The sequence below is a fragment of the Oncorhynchus clarkii genome, chromosome 3 (assembly GCF_045791955.1).
Source record: "Oncorhynchus clarkii lewisi isolate Uvic-CL-2024 chromosome 3, UVic_Ocla_1.0, whole genome shotgun sequence".
In the NCBI taxonomy this organism is placed as follows: domain Eukaryota; kingdom Metazoa; phylum Chordata; class Actinopteri; order Salmoniformes; family Salmonidae; genus Oncorhynchus; species Oncorhynchus clarkii.
Window position 1 is genome coordinate 38,480,786 of NC_092149.1, and position 17,364 is coordinate 38,498,149.

At 43.3% G+C, this 17,364-nt stretch overlaps 1 protein-coding gene across 1 annotated transcript in view; it reads left to right on the plus strand.

The window, feature by feature from the left end:
• Nucleotides 1-17,364, plus strand: part of LOC139395012 (ubiquitin carboxyl-terminal hydrolase 45-like) — a 55,687-nt gene that overhangs the window by 2,515 nt on the left and 35,808 nt on the right. The window contains exons 4-5 of the mRNA XM_071142841.1: nt 12-112; nt 412-512. Of these exons, the coding sequence (XP_070998942.1) occupies nt 12-112; nt 412-512 (202 nt within the window). The remainder of the gene's footprint in view (nt 1-11; nt 113-411; nt 513-17,364) is intronic.

Below are 17,364 nucleotides of genomic sequence, written 5' to 3' on the forward strand. Positions count from 1 at the left end.
CCCTTTCACAGGGCTGTAGCCAGTCAGAGAGCCAGCACTCCACCAAGCATCACCAAACCCTCCACCCTGAGTCCCACTGCATCACTGTTAGCCTCGGCACCTGGAAGGCCTGGTGAGGACCCTACAGCAACACATGGAACGTACAGATTATAACAGGACGACAATTTTTTTTTTTACAGCCATTCTGCCATTCCAAATAGGCTGATGTAGCACTATCCCTTTGTCTTCACTGTAGGCAGAGGATCTTGAACTGAAAAGTTATTTGAATATTTACATTTTGCCTCAGAATCTCCAGTAAATGTTGTGAGCGGTAGTTATTCACACCACCTAAAATAATGACAATTTCATATCAGTAAGCTGATGACTGTGTTTGTTGCTCTTTCTCTCGCTCTCTCTCCAATTTGTTCACAGGTGTTTTGAATGTAACGAAGAACTCTCCACTCACTGCAATAAGAAGGCTTTGGCCCAGACCCTGGACTTCCTACAAAAGCACTCTGTCAAGGCAGCCTCAGGTAACATGTTCAACACCTGACAAGGCCAGCCACTCAATGAAAGGTGATACATTTGAGGTATATTTATGTGTAGACCAAGAGAACAGAAGGCTACCTACCACCTGAAATGAAAAAGGGTGGGTAAACAGTGATGCCGCACAAGGTGCTGCTACAACTCACACTTCTTTTTCAAATTGAATTATTGACGTTTCTTGGCCTTGACAAAGGCGCTGGACTGAATGAAAAGCTGAAGAATTGAATAAATGAGAACCACTATTCAAAAAAACTCTTCTATCTTCTAGGCTAGAGCCTAGATTTCCAAGAAGCAATTTCAGCTTCCTTTCACTTCTATGTATTTTGAGTGCAATTGCTATTGGTTTTTACAATATGTGCTAATACATAGAGATATAGGTTATTACTGAATGCAGAAACCCTCTGTGGAGACTCTTCTCTATAAACTTACATTGGTGCCTGTAACTCCATTGATGTTCACCTGAAGGTGTGGAGTTGAGTGCAACACACCAACTCCCCCTGGTGGCCAAGGCTTTTTGGATTCCAGAATCCAGACACCTTTTTCTTTAAAACTGTGGCCCATAAAATTGTTAGCTAAGGATGTGCATCTCTTCTTTCATGAAAGATTCGATACGCATCGAGCTGCATGGGCTCCGATATGATTCAGGAACGATACGTTTTAGTTTGAAACGATTCGGTGCTATTCGGTTTGATTAGGGGAACAAAATGATGTGATGCGATTCGATGCACTAAAATGTATTGCATGAACACATTTCTATTTAAATATCTGCTGCTGAAGGGAGCTCAGGGACTGGGCCTCTCTGATCTGGATCTGTCTGCGGTTACTTCTCTAAGCTGAGTGGCCCCATGTGTGTGTGTGTGAGACCATGTCAAAGGTGTGTATAGGCAGTTGAGCCCAGACTGAGCATCTACCACCCCACTATCAGATTAGGGGTGGTGGAAATGTATGCTTTTTGTCCCCCCCAACTTTTTATCTGAAATGACATCACCCACTGATTAACTTTTTTACAGATTTTTACAGATTCAACATGTTTTGAGCTAGTACTATGTCAATATTTATATTTAGAAATTAGCATGGTATTTAGCCAATTAATATTATGCAGCTTTGGATTTTACCCTGTCTTGAAAGTGAATGGTTTAGACAGGGTTCGTCAACTAGGTTAGGCCTTGTGCCAAGTTTTGTTTCTGAGCTAAGTCTGCGGGCCAGAACATAATTTGTATATAATATTAGCACAATTAATTGGCATACACTACGAATTGAACAACATTTTTAACACATCTGATTAGTACATAATAAATTCAGTGACAATAACATAATCATTTTGATCTGATTACGCTCATAAAATCACCATGACCCTCTTCATTTATTTTAGTCTTTTTCTGTGGGTTGATTGGTGGGGGAAAACAGGTCTACGGAGCCTATTGTAGACTACACTACTTTTTCTAACGTCAACATTTGTTCAGAACAATTAGCTTGGTCGCAAGAGAATGTCGCTCTCAAAAAGTATCAAAAGAAAGGTGGATAGTGAAAATGGAAGTTTCAGGGAAGAATGCAAGGAGATATGTGTTTCTCTTACCGTATTTTCCCAATGCCAAGCCAGTGTGTCTTATTTTGCAGTGAGATAATTCAATCTCAGACGTCATTAAAGATCTAAGCATGGAACTTTCAAAGTGGCCTTCCCGCCCCAGACAGAGGCCAGACGCAGAAACATTGAAGCCTTAACTGTAAGCTACACACACTGCGTTTTTGGCGGACATATTTTGTCACTTAAACAGGTTAAATCTGTAGTTACAAGGAAGAGGGAAAACTGTCATGGACATGGTGGAAAAACTTGTAGCCTTCCGGACTTGTCACCCGGAAGGCTACTGCACTTCAGCACACTGAAGAAACGACAGGCAGTGGAACCAGGCCGCAGTATAGTCACAGAGGTGATGGAAGCTTTCATCAAGCAGCCGAGGGACAACTTCTCCACCAGATTTGAAGACTACAGCATGCCCGAAGATATTGCATTTGTACTTGATCCTCTCACAGTCCACCCAGGTGGACAATACTCCTCCCTTGCTAAGAAAACGATACCCTCTCTGGATGAGGCCGCAATTCAAACTGAGCTGAATGAATTCCAGACATCGAGCCAAATCAGGGATGCGCTCAGGAACGCAGAGTCCTTGTGTGCGTTTTGGGTGGCATGCTCAGAGGAATACAGCACAATAAAGATACTCGCGTTTTATGTGCTAACAATGTTTGGATCGACTTACACGTGTATTAGTCCTAATTTTCTTCTATGTACGCAATATAACCTCACGCAATATAGACTCACGACAGGAACCGGCTTTCACATAAGTCAATTGAGGTCAAAATCACATCCATCTCACCTGACATCCACAAGATCGTATCTGAGGGAAATACAACTTTTCCGATTGAGTAAGTAACTTAGTGGCCTGTATGACTGTATTTAGAAAATACTAACATTATCACGAGTGCTTATCCAGGGATATTTAGGTCTCAAGCTGACAGTATTTTCTGTTTATTCTGTCGTTACTGGAACAGGCTATCCCGATACAGACATTCAGACACACATTGCCTTTTTTTCTTAAAATGGTTTTATTTAAGCAACAACAACAGCAAAAATTATTGTGAAAGATGCTGTTAAGCCTCACAGTTTAAGCCTACCTCAGCCAGTTAAGTTATTTTATATAGGCATAGGCTCGGGAAGAAATAGACTCCAATTAAAGCACTCTTGTTGTTTTGTAAAGTCAAATTAAAATGAAGATTATTGTTGAAATCAATTACTCGACTGGTGTTGTTTTTCTCCATATGTTGCTGTGCAACACTTGCATAACATGTTAACTATATTATCAGCACCAGGCACTGTTCACCACCTATTGATTGCACTGCGGTTGTAGCTTTACGTTTCAGCAGCACAACAAAATGTTCCTGTAGCCTGCTTTATTAGTTGATTGTCTCCTGCATTCACTCTCCGCATGAATTAGGTTAAAATGTAACTTTTGCATTATTTAGATAGGGTCACTTCCTTCTTGGGACATTGCATTTGGGAGTTTTTGCATCTCAGGTCTGAGATTCTAAAATAATGTATATCATTTTTTTTTATGAAAGAAATATTCCGAATTAATTTTAAGGGTGCCAGTTGGGGAACCCTGGTTTAGACCGTTTGGAATTTAAGCTCAGACCAATGAATACGAAATGATTGCTGTCCTTTATGAAATGACCCTGTTCATGTAAAAATGACCAAATACACTGACACTTTAAAGCAAAACTATTTCTTATGAGGAACCTGAACAATCTAAATCAAATCTGAATGATTGAAAACGCCAATCAGCAGTTGGATCTGAGTTGCTGCTTCCACTCCCATAGGCTACACAACTCCGGTAAAACACAATTGTCTGCAGTGCATTTGGTAACAATAACCCAACAATCTACAATGGTTGTCACTCAACTAATACAGCACAGTGTGCACAGTTGTTATCTGACAGTCATATGCACTTACATGCATAAAAGTTTGGTAGGCTACTGAACTGAAGGAGAGGACGCAACAGTTCAGTCGCAACAAATAAATCATTTTTGGAATACAACAATATGAGTAAAAAACATCCATTAGTGAAGGCGACTCTTAACATTTGAATCGGTTTTCTGCCCGATGCATGCTTAATTTGGATCGGTTTGTGCTGCAACAGATGCACTCATATCTTACGCATCAGGACCCGGTTCAAATGTTTATTGGTGAGTCGTTACATCCCTATTGTTAACCATCATTTTCCGTATCAGTAAAATAATCCTCTGAGAATGTTGCGTGTAATAACCGGTATTGCTGTGCAAATATGTCAACTAATCATTTGCCGTAGTTTGCTTCAGGTTCAAGAATGTCCAAAGCTTTGTTACAGAACGTTTCTGCATTAAAAGACGCACTGAGGTGTGTTTTAAGTTGACGGAAGCTGTGATGACCTCCCCATTTATGTTGGTCAGGGCCACACTATGGCTTAACTGTTGACATCAATGAAATGAAAAGCTGCCGTTTGGAGGCCACACAGGTGACAACTGAAAACTCGTAAAGATAAGATGGTTCATTGTACAGCTTTTTCTCCTTTTGAAGTGAGATGTAATAAGCAATTTGGTAAATGCTTTTGTGAACGGGCTTGTACAGGATACATTTCCTTGGAATTTTCAAGTAAAATCCTGCACTTGCCATGACTGTTTCATGATTCTGCCCCTTCACAAAAGTGGTTGTGTAGCCTAGCCATGCGTTTCCCAAACTGTACAGACCAAGCCAATTCCACCTTACCCCAGCCAGCTGAGCCACCCTCAACCAGGCCGCCACATTCTCCTCGACCCCCCCCCCACCTCCACATCCTTCCGCCTGCCCCGTGTTCATGCCTAAGCTTAGGCTGGTCCACCACAGTCAGTCAGGCAGGCTGTAGTGATGTGGGAATGATGCTCCAGTTCCCCGCCTCTGCCGCATGACCGCACTCATTAGTGGCATTAGGCGCTTGAGCGACGCTCCCCGGCTGGGTTCCCTGAAGAACGAGAGCAGCTGTGTGGGGTCCGGCCACTGAGCTGAGCCCCCCCCCCACAGTCCCCTCAGCTCACTGTGCCCTCTGTCCCACGCTGCATGTCTCAGCACCTCTGGGAAGGGCCTGTGGGGCATGCTTGTGAGAGCCAGGGTCCAACAACGAGTCCGAAGTGCTGGAGATCAACAGCTGCAGCGCATTCCTAGGGACGAACACTCTCAATGACTCGACACACACACACACACACATTCCTTCAATTGACAAGCATTTCACTATACCCGCAATAACATCTGCTAAACACGTGTATGTGACATATCCATTTTGATTTGAATTGTATAGATTGTGTGAATAGTTTTTTGTTGTTGTTGTTGGTATATGAGTTTGTGTTGGGCTTTTTCTCTTCCTGTGTCTTAGAAATCACAGAATGGTGCTGTAGCCTCCAGTATTATTCCCCCAGCTTCAAGGGCACTGCGGTTTGAACATACCACTATCCAATTAGATTCTCCATTCCTCCTCTCACTCCAGCCTTGACAAAGCGTACAGGACTACACAGAACTGAAATTCCATCTTGTTCCCTCGTAAATGACGAGGTTGTTATTGTGATGGCAGAGTTTGCCATTCCTTTTCATGAAACATGGTGTGCTCTCTAGATAACTTCCTGTCACCCATCCACTCACTCAGTGGAATAGACAACTTACACGAGGCACAGTTACACATCGATGTCGCTGATCCTTTAAAAAAAAACAATATCAGTCCCTTTGAGTCTGTGGGGGTGGCAGGGGTCCAGTGTTGAGGGGTCACAGAGTGTGAACATTGCTGGGCACCAACAGCCAACATCCCTTCCCCTTTAACTCTACGTTACCTGTCACCGTGCTTCCCACCTGATTGTTTCACACCGGCTGGCGAAACAGGGACAGAAAACGGGCAGCCATTGTTGCAGCGAAAATGAACTGCTGCTGTCAGATGGGGAGCTGGTGAATTGCATTTCTGCTTGAAGGCCAGGTTTTTAGGCAAAGTCTGTTGTTGTATTCTCTTTTTACCATAGACCCCAGGCACAAAAGAGCTCCAGCAAGAATTTTTCTGAATCCATAATAGTTTTGTACAACAACAGCTCAGGGAAGAAAGAAAATCTATTAACCGTACTCTCTCACCAACAAGGCCTTCAGCTCAAGTACCAGAGTCCCACTAAAAGGAGACTTGACCTCAGGGAGCTAGTCTTCGGCTTGTAACACAGCTGGGGTGTCTTTGTGGAGGAAATTAAAATGTTTCTTTTGAAAAGGCATCAGAGCTTGGCGCTCGCTGCGTTTTGCCCATTATTTTCTGGTATTGATTTTCATCCATCCAAGTGAGTCATTTTCCCCCCCTCTTTGATATTAGTGTACTTGCAGCAGCAAGGACACGCACATAATTGTACGGAATCTTTACTTATTACTATTAAACTATTATATTTTTCTTCCACCTCTCCTACTCATATACCAAAACCAATGGCTATATGTTTAATAGATAGCTTGTGCTTTTTGAGCTGGTACTTTTTTTAATTACATTTTTTAAGACCAGCACACAATCTCATAACGTCTCTATGACCACAATATTTCAGTATTTAATGCTCAATAGAATTTTTAGAAGTATAAGAACCATAGCTTGATATCCAAGGCTGATGACACAGAAATGTTTCTTCAAAACTAAATGAGAGAACCCATGTCAACTTTGTTAAAGGGGCAGTTCAGACAACATGATTTTCATGTTTTCTTGATATTTCTCCACTATAAGGTTGAAATAACTCTGAAATTGTAAAAATTATGATAATGCCATTTCACTAGTGTAAGAGCCTTTTGTATTTTAATTTAACCATGTTTAGGTGGGATGGAGTTTTTGGCTCACCGCATGACATCACAATCTGATTGTATTATTCTGACCAATAACCAGTCACGATTTATTTGCATAGTGTATCCTCCTACTTTGAAGGGGTAAGCGGGGTAGGCTCTAGACTAGAAATATTGAAATTTGTATCAACACAACCACATCAGATCAGATTGAGCATTTCAATGGCAAAAGGAGGCTCAAGGAAATAAAATAAAAAATATATATATATCGAGTTATTTTAATGAAATAAACACCCACTGAAAATGAAAATGACTGCATAGGGGCTTTAATATGGCTGCTCCCACCTTAATCACCTTATTCTACTGTTGTTTCAGCAAGAACTTTACCTTTCTAGTTGCTGGTGTTATGCATTTTTTGTATTTAGAAAGATGCTAGCCACAGTGGAACAGAATGCTGTACCTGGTGAAAGTAAACGTTTTTGTTTTCTCTCTCTCGACAAATAAACACATTTGTGCTATAGAAATATTTCCCTCCTAAAAGAGACCATCTTGTGCAATGCATTCCATTTATACACTCTTTCTCTTTTTGACATTTTGGTTTTATGTGTTCAGACTTTTTTTCATCTAGGACCTTCAACTGTGAGAAAACAATGTATTTGTTGTGTCCATTTAAATGGCATCTCTCAAAGTACACAACTCAACTCTTACCATGTGACATGTTGGATAACCCTCTAAACCCTTTAGCGTTACAGCTGGCTAGATGTTCTATTCTTGGGGGCCCTGGTCAGCCCATAAGACACTTGTTTAAATCCAGGGTTCCTGTTCTACATGTGATATAGTGTTGGTCTACAGTCAGTCAGTGGGTAATATCCACAAGAGAGAAACTTTTACCCTGGTGGTCCCTTTTATTAAGCTAATCAAGGGTGCTTCTGTAGTTTTTTCCCACCACTGCACACTAATGTAGGCAAGCAATGTGGCCAGCAACTGCTTGGAAAGTGTGTATATTTGCGTGTGTGTTTGCGAGCCCATGGCAGTGGGCTCTTTTGGCCTCAGATGGCAAGAAAGCAGGCTTTTCATGCCCTGCAGTCGCAACAAATTAATAAGACTTTTGGTGTTGCCCAGCCTTCCCCTTGACTGCCTGTTCTCTGCTGCATGATGAGAGCTGTCCTTGGCTCTCCACTACGGTCCCATTCTAAATGGTGAAATTAATCAAACAAGCCTCTTGATAAATGCTCTATTCAAGTATCTGCTTCAATGTTTTAATGTGATGACAACGCTTCATAGGCTTTTGAGGAAGTATGTCAAACGAGAGGTCAAGTAGCGTTTAGCTTGTCTTTTGATACGTTTTGGATATCCATTTTAGCTTTAGCCTAGCCCTATATTGTGGCTGGTGTATTCAAGTTTTCAACCATAGTTGTTACATTAGTCTGCTCAAGAACAATAGCGACTGTAGTGATTTATTTTATATTTATGTCAACATCCCAAATATGTTTCATTCACCGCATCAATCTAGTGATTTCTTGTGAATTCAATTTATAATAAAAAAGTAGTTTGTGGTGGAATGGCGGTACATTTGATCATATGAATAACCTCTATCGTCTTGTCAGGTTTTCAAATATTTTTTTGTGAACAATTGTTTTTAGTAGATCACAAAGGCAATACAATAAAAATAATAAAAAATAATTTGCCTCCTTTTTAACCCAACCCTCCCAAGTCCCTAACAATGCATACTAGAACAAATGTTTTACTCCCAACATAAAAATGTCCTGAAAATAAGCCAACCATTTCCTTATATGAAGGTCATGTGGTGGCAACCGGTGCTGAACACGTTTTTTGGCACCAGTCAGCCAAGCCTTGCGCTGTTTGTCATTCAGCTGCATACCTGATCTGTCATTAACAGAGAGATTGATTCAAGGGGCACGGTTTTATCAATCGTGTCAGAGAGAATACTGTCCTCCAGAACTCATCAGAACAATCCCATATCATATGTTTATATGTGTCAAGTTCATTGAGGGAACATAGGTCACAGTTTGGACTTGGAGACTGTTTCGCATGAAATCTTACAAGTGGTGTCAAGTATGAGCTGTGAGCTTCAAATGAATTAACTGATGGTGTGGGTTCTTTTGAGTGAAATACACTGCTCAAAAAAATAAAGGGAACACTTAAACAACACAATGAAACTCCAAGTCAATCGCACTTCTGTGAAATCAAACTGTCCACTTAGGAAGCAACACTGATTGACAATAAATTTCACATGCTGTTGTGCAAATGGAATAGACAACAGGTGGAAATTATAGGCAATTAGCAAGACACCCCCAATAAAGGAGTGGTTCTGCAGGTGGTGACCACAGACCACTTCTCAGTTCCTATGCTTCCTGGCTGATGTTTTGGTCACTTTTGAATGCTGGCGGTGCTTTCTCTCTAGTGGTAGCATGAGACGTAGTCTACAACAAACACAAGTGGCTCAGGTAGTGCAGCTCATCCAGGATGGCACATCAATGCGAGCTGTGGCAAGAAGGTTTGCTGTGTCTGTCAGCGTAGTGTCCAGAGCATGGAGGCGCTACCAGGAGACAGGCCAGTACATCAGGAGACGTGGAGGAGGCCATAGGAGGGCAACAACCCAGCAGCAGGACCGCTACCTCCACCTTTGCAAGGAGGAGCAGGAGGAGCACTGCCAGAGCCCTGCAAAATGACCTCCAGTAGGCCACAAATGTGCATGTGTCTGCTCAAACGGTCAGAAACAGACTCCATGAGGGTGGTATGAGGGCCCGATGTCCACAGGTGGGGGTTGTGCTTACAGCCCAACACCGTGCAGGACGTTTGGCATTTGCCAGAGAACACCAAGATTAGCAAATTCGCCACTGGCGCCCTGTGCACTTCACAGATGAAAGCAGGTTCACACTGAGCACATGTGACAGACGTGACAGAGTCTGGAGACGCCGTGGAGAACGTTCTGCTGCCTGCAACATCCTCCAGCATGACCGGTTTGGCGGTGGGTCAGTCATGGTGTGGGGTGGCATTTCTTTGGGGGGCCGCACAGCCCTCCATGTGCTCGCCAGAGGTAGCCTGACTGCCATTAGGTACCGAGATGAGATCCTCAAACCCCTTGTGAGACCATATGCTGGTGCGGTTGGCCCTGGGTTCCTCCTAATGCAAGACAATGCTAGACCTCATGTGGCTGGAGTGTGTCAGCAGTTCCTGCAAGAGGAAGGCATTGATGCTATGGACTGGCCCGCCTGTTCCCCAGACCTGAATCCAATTGAGCACATCTGGGACATCATGTCTTGCTCTATCCACCAACGCCACGTTGCACCACAGACTGTCCAGGAGTTGGCCGATGCTTTAGTCCAGGTCTGGGAGGAGATCCCTCAGGAGACCATCCGCCACCTCATCAGGAGCATGCCCAGGCGTTGTAGGGAGGTCATACAGGCACGTGGAGACCACACACACTACCGAGCCTCATTTTGACCTGTTTTAAGGACATTACATCAAAGTTGGATCAGCCTGTTGTGTGGTTTTCCACTTTAACTTTGAGTGTGACTCCAAATCCAGACCTCCATGGGTTGATAAATTTGATTTTCATTGATCATTTTTGTGTGATTTTGTTGTCAGCACATTCAACTATGTAAAGAAAAAAGTATTTAATAAGAATATTTCATTCATTCAGATCTAGGATGTTATTTTAGTGTTCCCTTTATTTTTTTTAGCAGTGTATATTCTCCCAGACATTCTCCCAATCAATAGCCTCATCATCAATAGTCATTTCCTTTGTCCACGCTTTAACAATTGAAAGATCTTTCCGCTTTAGTAATTGAAGATGAGAGTAAATAACTGACACAACCTCTGAATTTTTTTACATTCCCATCCAATCACAGGGTTCCTTCCCAAACGCGTACCCCATGGGATCCCATAGGTGCTGACCCTAGTCTAAGATGAAGAAAGAACGATGACCCTGGCAAACTGAAAACTAAGGAGACCCTCTGAGTTAAATACATGTATTTCCTCTAGATTATTGACCCATTTTGCAGCCCAGACTTTTGACTCAAATTCTTTATTACCTGAAGTAACAGCCTGGTTATGCCACAGAGGGGTATGGAGATGCCTCTTCCAGTTACACCTATTCACTTCTCAACCCACCCCAAATTATATTTAGTATTAGAGATAATGGAACCATAGTATAACATGCATTTCTTAATAGTTATACCAGAAAATAACACGTATTGTAATCTAATAGGAAAAATGAGTTCCTCCTCAAAAGCTCTCCAAGAGACTGATGTAGACTGATCTAACCATGAGTAGGCATATCTGGAAGGACTGGTGGTAAATATAAACATTTTGGTAATGCAAGTCTCCAAAGATCCGGTTTGAGGTACCAGATCTTTGGATGTTTTCCATTCCAAAGGTATTTACTTACAAGTTTATCAATCCTTAACCAGTAATCTAGTGTTGGAAAGAGTGGAATCGTCATTGCTACGGAAATTAATACGTGGCAACACTCATCTTTATGGAAGCATCCCTTGTTGGTAAGGAAGCAGGCAACTTCTCCCAAATGTTTCGATCTCGTTCAACCTCTTTGTAAATGTTCTCATAATTAAACTTCACCAAACCATGCAGAGATGTTTTGTATATTAAAGATGCACAATGCAGAAATTGGCATTTCTTGGTTGCTAAAATTCTAATAGTTCACCTAGTTTCAGTTTCTGACAAAACAAGCAAGTATAGTGTAGAGGATCATTGTATCATCTAAACCACTGTGAAATATATTTTCCCATAACCAATTTTTTTTTTTTTTCAGCTGTTTGAAGGTGGTGTACAAAACAAAGTAAAAGACGCAAAAACAAAACTTAAGAATGGCAAGCATAGAAATAGCGCACATAGAACATATCTATAACACACATTTCTATGGGAATTTGGTCGGTTCGCCCAAAAAGTTATATATTGCAGCTTTAATGCCCAAATAAGTGGACTGAGTTTTAACAGGATTTATTGAGTGAAGTGAAACTTTATTGGCTGCTTCATTGAGTGACATTTAATGCTGACTTATATCCTGACACCAATCTTCTGCCACAAATGCGGCTCTAGAGAGAGAATGAATTTCGAGGATAAATCATCCCCTTGTCTACATCCACAAAAAAAAGATTGATTGTATGTCATTTGTAGACACCATGGCAGAAAGTTTAGCATACGATCCACGAACCGTATCGATAAAATGCTTTCCCAAACCAAATTTCCTTAAGACCGCCCACAATACTGCCATTTGAGCCTGTCAGAAGCCTTTTCGGCATCTAGTGACCGCACACAGCGCACAGTGTGTCCAACTGTTGTTTCATGTATTGCCTGCATTAAATTATAGATTTAGATTTGCGCTGTTGAAATATTGCGATTAGTATTCCACAAATTCAGAAATAAATGAAACCTCAGTCTCAATATGAATGCAACATTCAGGCTTGCCTGCTTTCTGGTCCAATTCTTTTCAAGTTCTTGGAGATACGTTTTTTTTTTTCATAAAGAAAGCAAACAATAGCCGTTTTTCTTTCTCGCTTGTGTGAAAAAGAGCTTTGAGTCGAGGAGAGAGTCAGCAGGAGGGGGGAAGGCAGGCATTGGGATCGTTTAGTCTGCCCTGGGGACAAGCTCCACAGTGTCACTGCTGCCCATATTCGGTGGCTGAGCAAGGAGGGCCAGGTGGTGGTGCCGAGCGCGGCACAGTCAAGCGTGGACGCAGCGCATGCTGACATTTGCCTTCCCGACTGCTGCAGGGGGAGGAAAAATCTGCTTTTCCATATGCTTCTGCCCGTTGCACCCCCCCCCCCCCCCCCCACACACACACACCCTTCCCGGGCAGATGGCTCCCTGAACATTGTTTACCTTGAGTGGCGTTCCTAGATGAATTGTGTCCATAGGCATTCCCATTCCGCCCAGTTTTCCCCCCTCTCCTTAGCCAAGGAGCCGGTCGGAATGCTCACGCACACACACACACACACACACACACACTTGTATAAACAGGTACATTCTCACAAAGCTACAAACCCATCTCGTCACATTTTCCCCATCGCATACAGATTCCAGAAAAAACGTATCGTATTTCTCTGACTCGTTCTCTTTCTACCAGGAACTACCCTGTACACACTTGTTTGCAATGTGTTGTGTAGTGTGGACATATGGGCCCCTCCCTGATGGCTGTTTAGTTCCAGACAGACAGGCCTCCAGATGTTTCCAGTGGGGCGGCTGGAGGGACAGATGCTTTTGGCTGGACTGGGGTGGACCAACACTCCATTGAATGGTCCCAAGGCGGAACCCCGCCCCGCTTGGTCACAGAGACCATCATAGTGCCAGGCAAAGAAGATCCATCTGCCATAAATCAGAGTAATTATCATCAATATTTGATGTTTGACATTCTCAGTCGATGTTTTAGCAGGATCACTAACTGATTCTGTCGCAGTAGAGTAGATCTAGCAGGGAGGGTTGGGGGGAGACCGTCTACATCCTCAGCCTGCCATAGTTACACACTTGTCCTGATCTCTGTTGTGGGTTTACAAACTGGGTCATACTCTATGGTAGTGAGTATTGATATTTGACTCAAAGTATCCATTTGTAAAATACATTTATACTTGGTAGCTAGCGCTAGTCGTCTGTACCTGCGCCAAAATGTTTCATCCTATAGCTTGTTCTCCATCTTTTTAAAGTGACCCAACATGTTTTCAGTACTTACGCTGAGTGTGCGTTAAAAGTGTTCAGGTTCCACTCTGCTATGTGTCTGAACATCAGACGGCCAGGTCACGCTTGTCAAGGTCCTTCTTCCCTCAGTTGGGCAGAACCCAGTGGTGGGACTGACTGGCTGCTCGTTGAACACAGCTTTTTATCTTGTGCTGAGCCTAAACTACCTTTTTACAAAGGAGTGATTTCTTCAGGGAGCATGTGCAAGGCCTATGTGTTTGTTTTTAGCAGGGAAAGGGTGGGCAGGAGGGTCGATTGTTTTCACAACGATAACCTTGGGTTAAGGGTCATTTCGTCCATGTCTCTCTCACCTTGCCCTTGTAATGCTGGGTCAGAGCCAGAAGCGGACTGCCTCATTGGCTTGGGGAGTAGGGCAGCAGCAAGTGGTCCACTGCTAACTGAGCCGTCTGTCTGTCTGGTCGGGGTGAAGTCCTCAAGGTAGCTTAACCTGTAACCAAGCACATGCTGGTTTGGTTTACTTATGGTACATGCAGCTATGGCAATCTCCGTTTGATACCATTTATATGATGAAATCGGTACTGCAGGTAGCCCCATATACTGTCACCCAAATTTTAACAATGTCACACAATTATAGTCATAAAAATGTCACATACTGACATTGAGCACCCAAAATGATCACATTTCTCATGTCTTCCCATTTAGAAAATCACAAATGAACAGAGAGACGGACAGGCAGTAAAGCAAAATGGCAATCAGGTAGCTAGCACGGCACCCACCTTTTCCCATCTCTGATAGTCTTGTAACTCTGATTAAGGTACTCGTGAGAAATGTGTGTTAGTTCACGGTTAAGCAGCTTGCTCTCTCCCGGAGCATGAAGAAAAGGGATAAATTGTGTAAATGGTGTGAGTTATGGTTTTAGGGTAGGGGGAGGGGGGAGGGGGGAGGGGCAGGAAGGAAAACAGGCACAGAGGGTGCTTTCTTTCATCTCGTCAGCCTTGGGTCCTCTCACTTGTTTTGTTCATTAATGCCTAATGTGACGGAACACCACTTGTCTCTCCCTTCACAAATGACACTGATGACAACGGAATAGGAAATGTTGGGCTGCTGGAAGAATTGTTAATTGTTTATTGCTTGTAATGTTTGTACTAGGTCCTAGCATATAAACTCAGCAACAAAAATAAACTTCCCTTTTTCAGGACCCTGTCTTTCAAAGATAATTTGTAAAAATCCAAATAACTTCACAGATCTTCATTGTAAAGGGTTTAAACACGGTTTCCCATGCTTGTTCAATGAACCGGGGTGGCAGGTAGCCTAGTGGTTAGAGCATTGGACTAGTAACCGAAAGGTTGCAAGATCGAATCCCCGAGCTGACAAGGTAAAAAAAATATTTAGTTCTGCACCTGAACAAGGCAGTTAACCCACTGTTCCTAGGCCGTTCAATGAACCGGGGTGGCAGGTAGCCTAGTGGTTAGAGCATTGGACTAGTAACCGAAAGGTTGCAAGATCGAATCCCCGAGCTGACAAGGTAAAAAAAATATTTAGTTCTGCCCCTGAACAAGGCAGTTAACCCACTGTTCCTAGGCCGTCATTGAAAATAAGGAATTTGTTCTTAACTGACTTGCCTAGTTAAATAAAGATTTTAAAAAACATAAGCAATTAATGAACATGCACCTGTGGAACAAGACACTAACATCTTACAGACGGTAGGCAATTAAGGTCGGTCAGTTATGAAAACTTAGGACACTATAAAGGGGCCTTTCTGCTGACTCTGAAAAACACCAAAAGAAAGATGCCCTGCTCATCTGTGTGAACGTGCCTTAGGCATGCTGCAAGGAGGCATGAGAACTGCAGATGTGGCCAGGGCAATAAATTGCAATGTCCGTACTGTGAGACACCTAAGACAGAGCTACAGGGAGACAGGACGGACAGCTGATCGTCCTCGCAGTGGCAGACCACGTGTAACAACACCTGCAAAGGATCGATACATCCGAACATCACACCTGCGGGACAGGTACAGGATGGCAACAGCAACTACCGAGTTACACCAGGAACGCACAATCCCTCCATCAGTGCTCAGACTGTCCGCAATAGGCTGAGAGAGGCTGGACTGAGGGCTTGTAGGCCAAAAAGTGCTCTTCACTGACGAGTCGAGGTTTTGTCTCACCAGGGGTGATGGTTGCATTCGCTTTTATCATCGAAGGAATGAGTGTTACACCGAGGCCTGTACTCTGGAGCAGGATTGATTTGGAGGTATCAGGTCCGTCATGGTCTGGGGTGGTGTGTCATAGCATCATCAAACTGAGCTTGTTGTCATTGCAGGCAATCTCAACGCTGTGCGTTACAGGGAAGACATCCTCCTCCCTCATGTGGTACCCTTCCTGCAGGCTCATCCTGACATGACCCTCCAACATGACAATGCCACCAGCCATACTGCTCGTTCTGTGCGTGATTTCCTGAAAGACAGGAATGTCAGTGTTCTGCCATGGCCAGTGAAGAGCCCGGATCTCAATCCCATTGAGCACGTCTGGGACCTGTTGGATCGGAGGGTGAGAGCTAGGGCCATTCCCCCCAGAAATGTCTGGGAACTTGCAGGTGCCTTGGTGGAAGGGTGGGGTAACATCTCACAGCAAGAATTGGCAAATCTGGTGCAGTCTATGAGGAGGAGATGCACTGCAGTACTTAATACAGCTTGTGGCCACACCAGATACTGACTGTTACTTTTGATTTTGACTCCTGCTTTGTTCAGGGACACATTATTCCATATATGTTAGTCGCATGTCTGTGGCGCTTGTTCAGTTATGTCTGTTGTTGAATCTTATTGTGTTCATACAAATATTTACACGTTAAGTTTGCTGAAAATAAACGCAGTTGACAGTGAGAGGGCGTTTCTTTTTTTTGCTGAGTTTATTTTAAAGTATGTGGATACCACTTCAAATTAGTGGATTCAGCTATTTCAGCCACACCCGTTGCTGTCAGGTGTATAAAATCAAGCACACAGCCATGCAATCTCCATAGACACACATTGGCAGTAGAATGGTCTATCTTGTTTTGTTTTTTGGTTATAATTGTTTTAAATTTAACCTTTTATTTAACTAGGCAGTTAGATTTGGTTATGATATTTAGGCAAAAATTTAAAACAAAAGGGGGCTATCCCTAAGAATTAAGAACAAATTCTTATTTACAATGACGGCCTACCCCGGCCAAACCTGGACGATGCTGGGACAATTGTGCACCGCCCTATGGGACTCCCAATCACGGCCGGATGTGATGCAACCTGGATTCGACCCAGGGACTACAGTGATGCCTCTTGTACTGAGATGCAGTGTAGACCGCTGCGCCACTTGGGAGGCCTTACTGAAGAGCTCAGTGACTGTCAATGTGGCACCGTCATAGGATGCCACTTTTCCAACAAGTCAGTTTGTCAAATTTCTGCCCTGGTCAACTGTAAGTGCTGTTATTGTGAAGTGGAAACTTCTAGGAGAAACAACAGCTCAGCTTCGAAGTGGTAGGCCACACAAGCTGACAGAATGGGATCGCCGAGTTTAGAAGAGCATCGTGCGTAAAAATCGTCTGTCCTCGGTTAGAAAACTCACTACCGAGTTCCTAACTACCTCTGAAAGCAATGTCAGTACAATAGCTGTTAATTGGGAGCTTCATTAAATGAGTTTCCGCGGCCGAGCAGCCGCACACAATCCTAAGATCACCATGCGCAATGCGAAGCGTTGCCTGGAGTTGTGTAAAGCTTGCCACCACTGGATGCCAGGAGAACGCTACCTGCCCTAATGCATAGTGCCAACTGTAAAGTTTGGTGGAAGGGA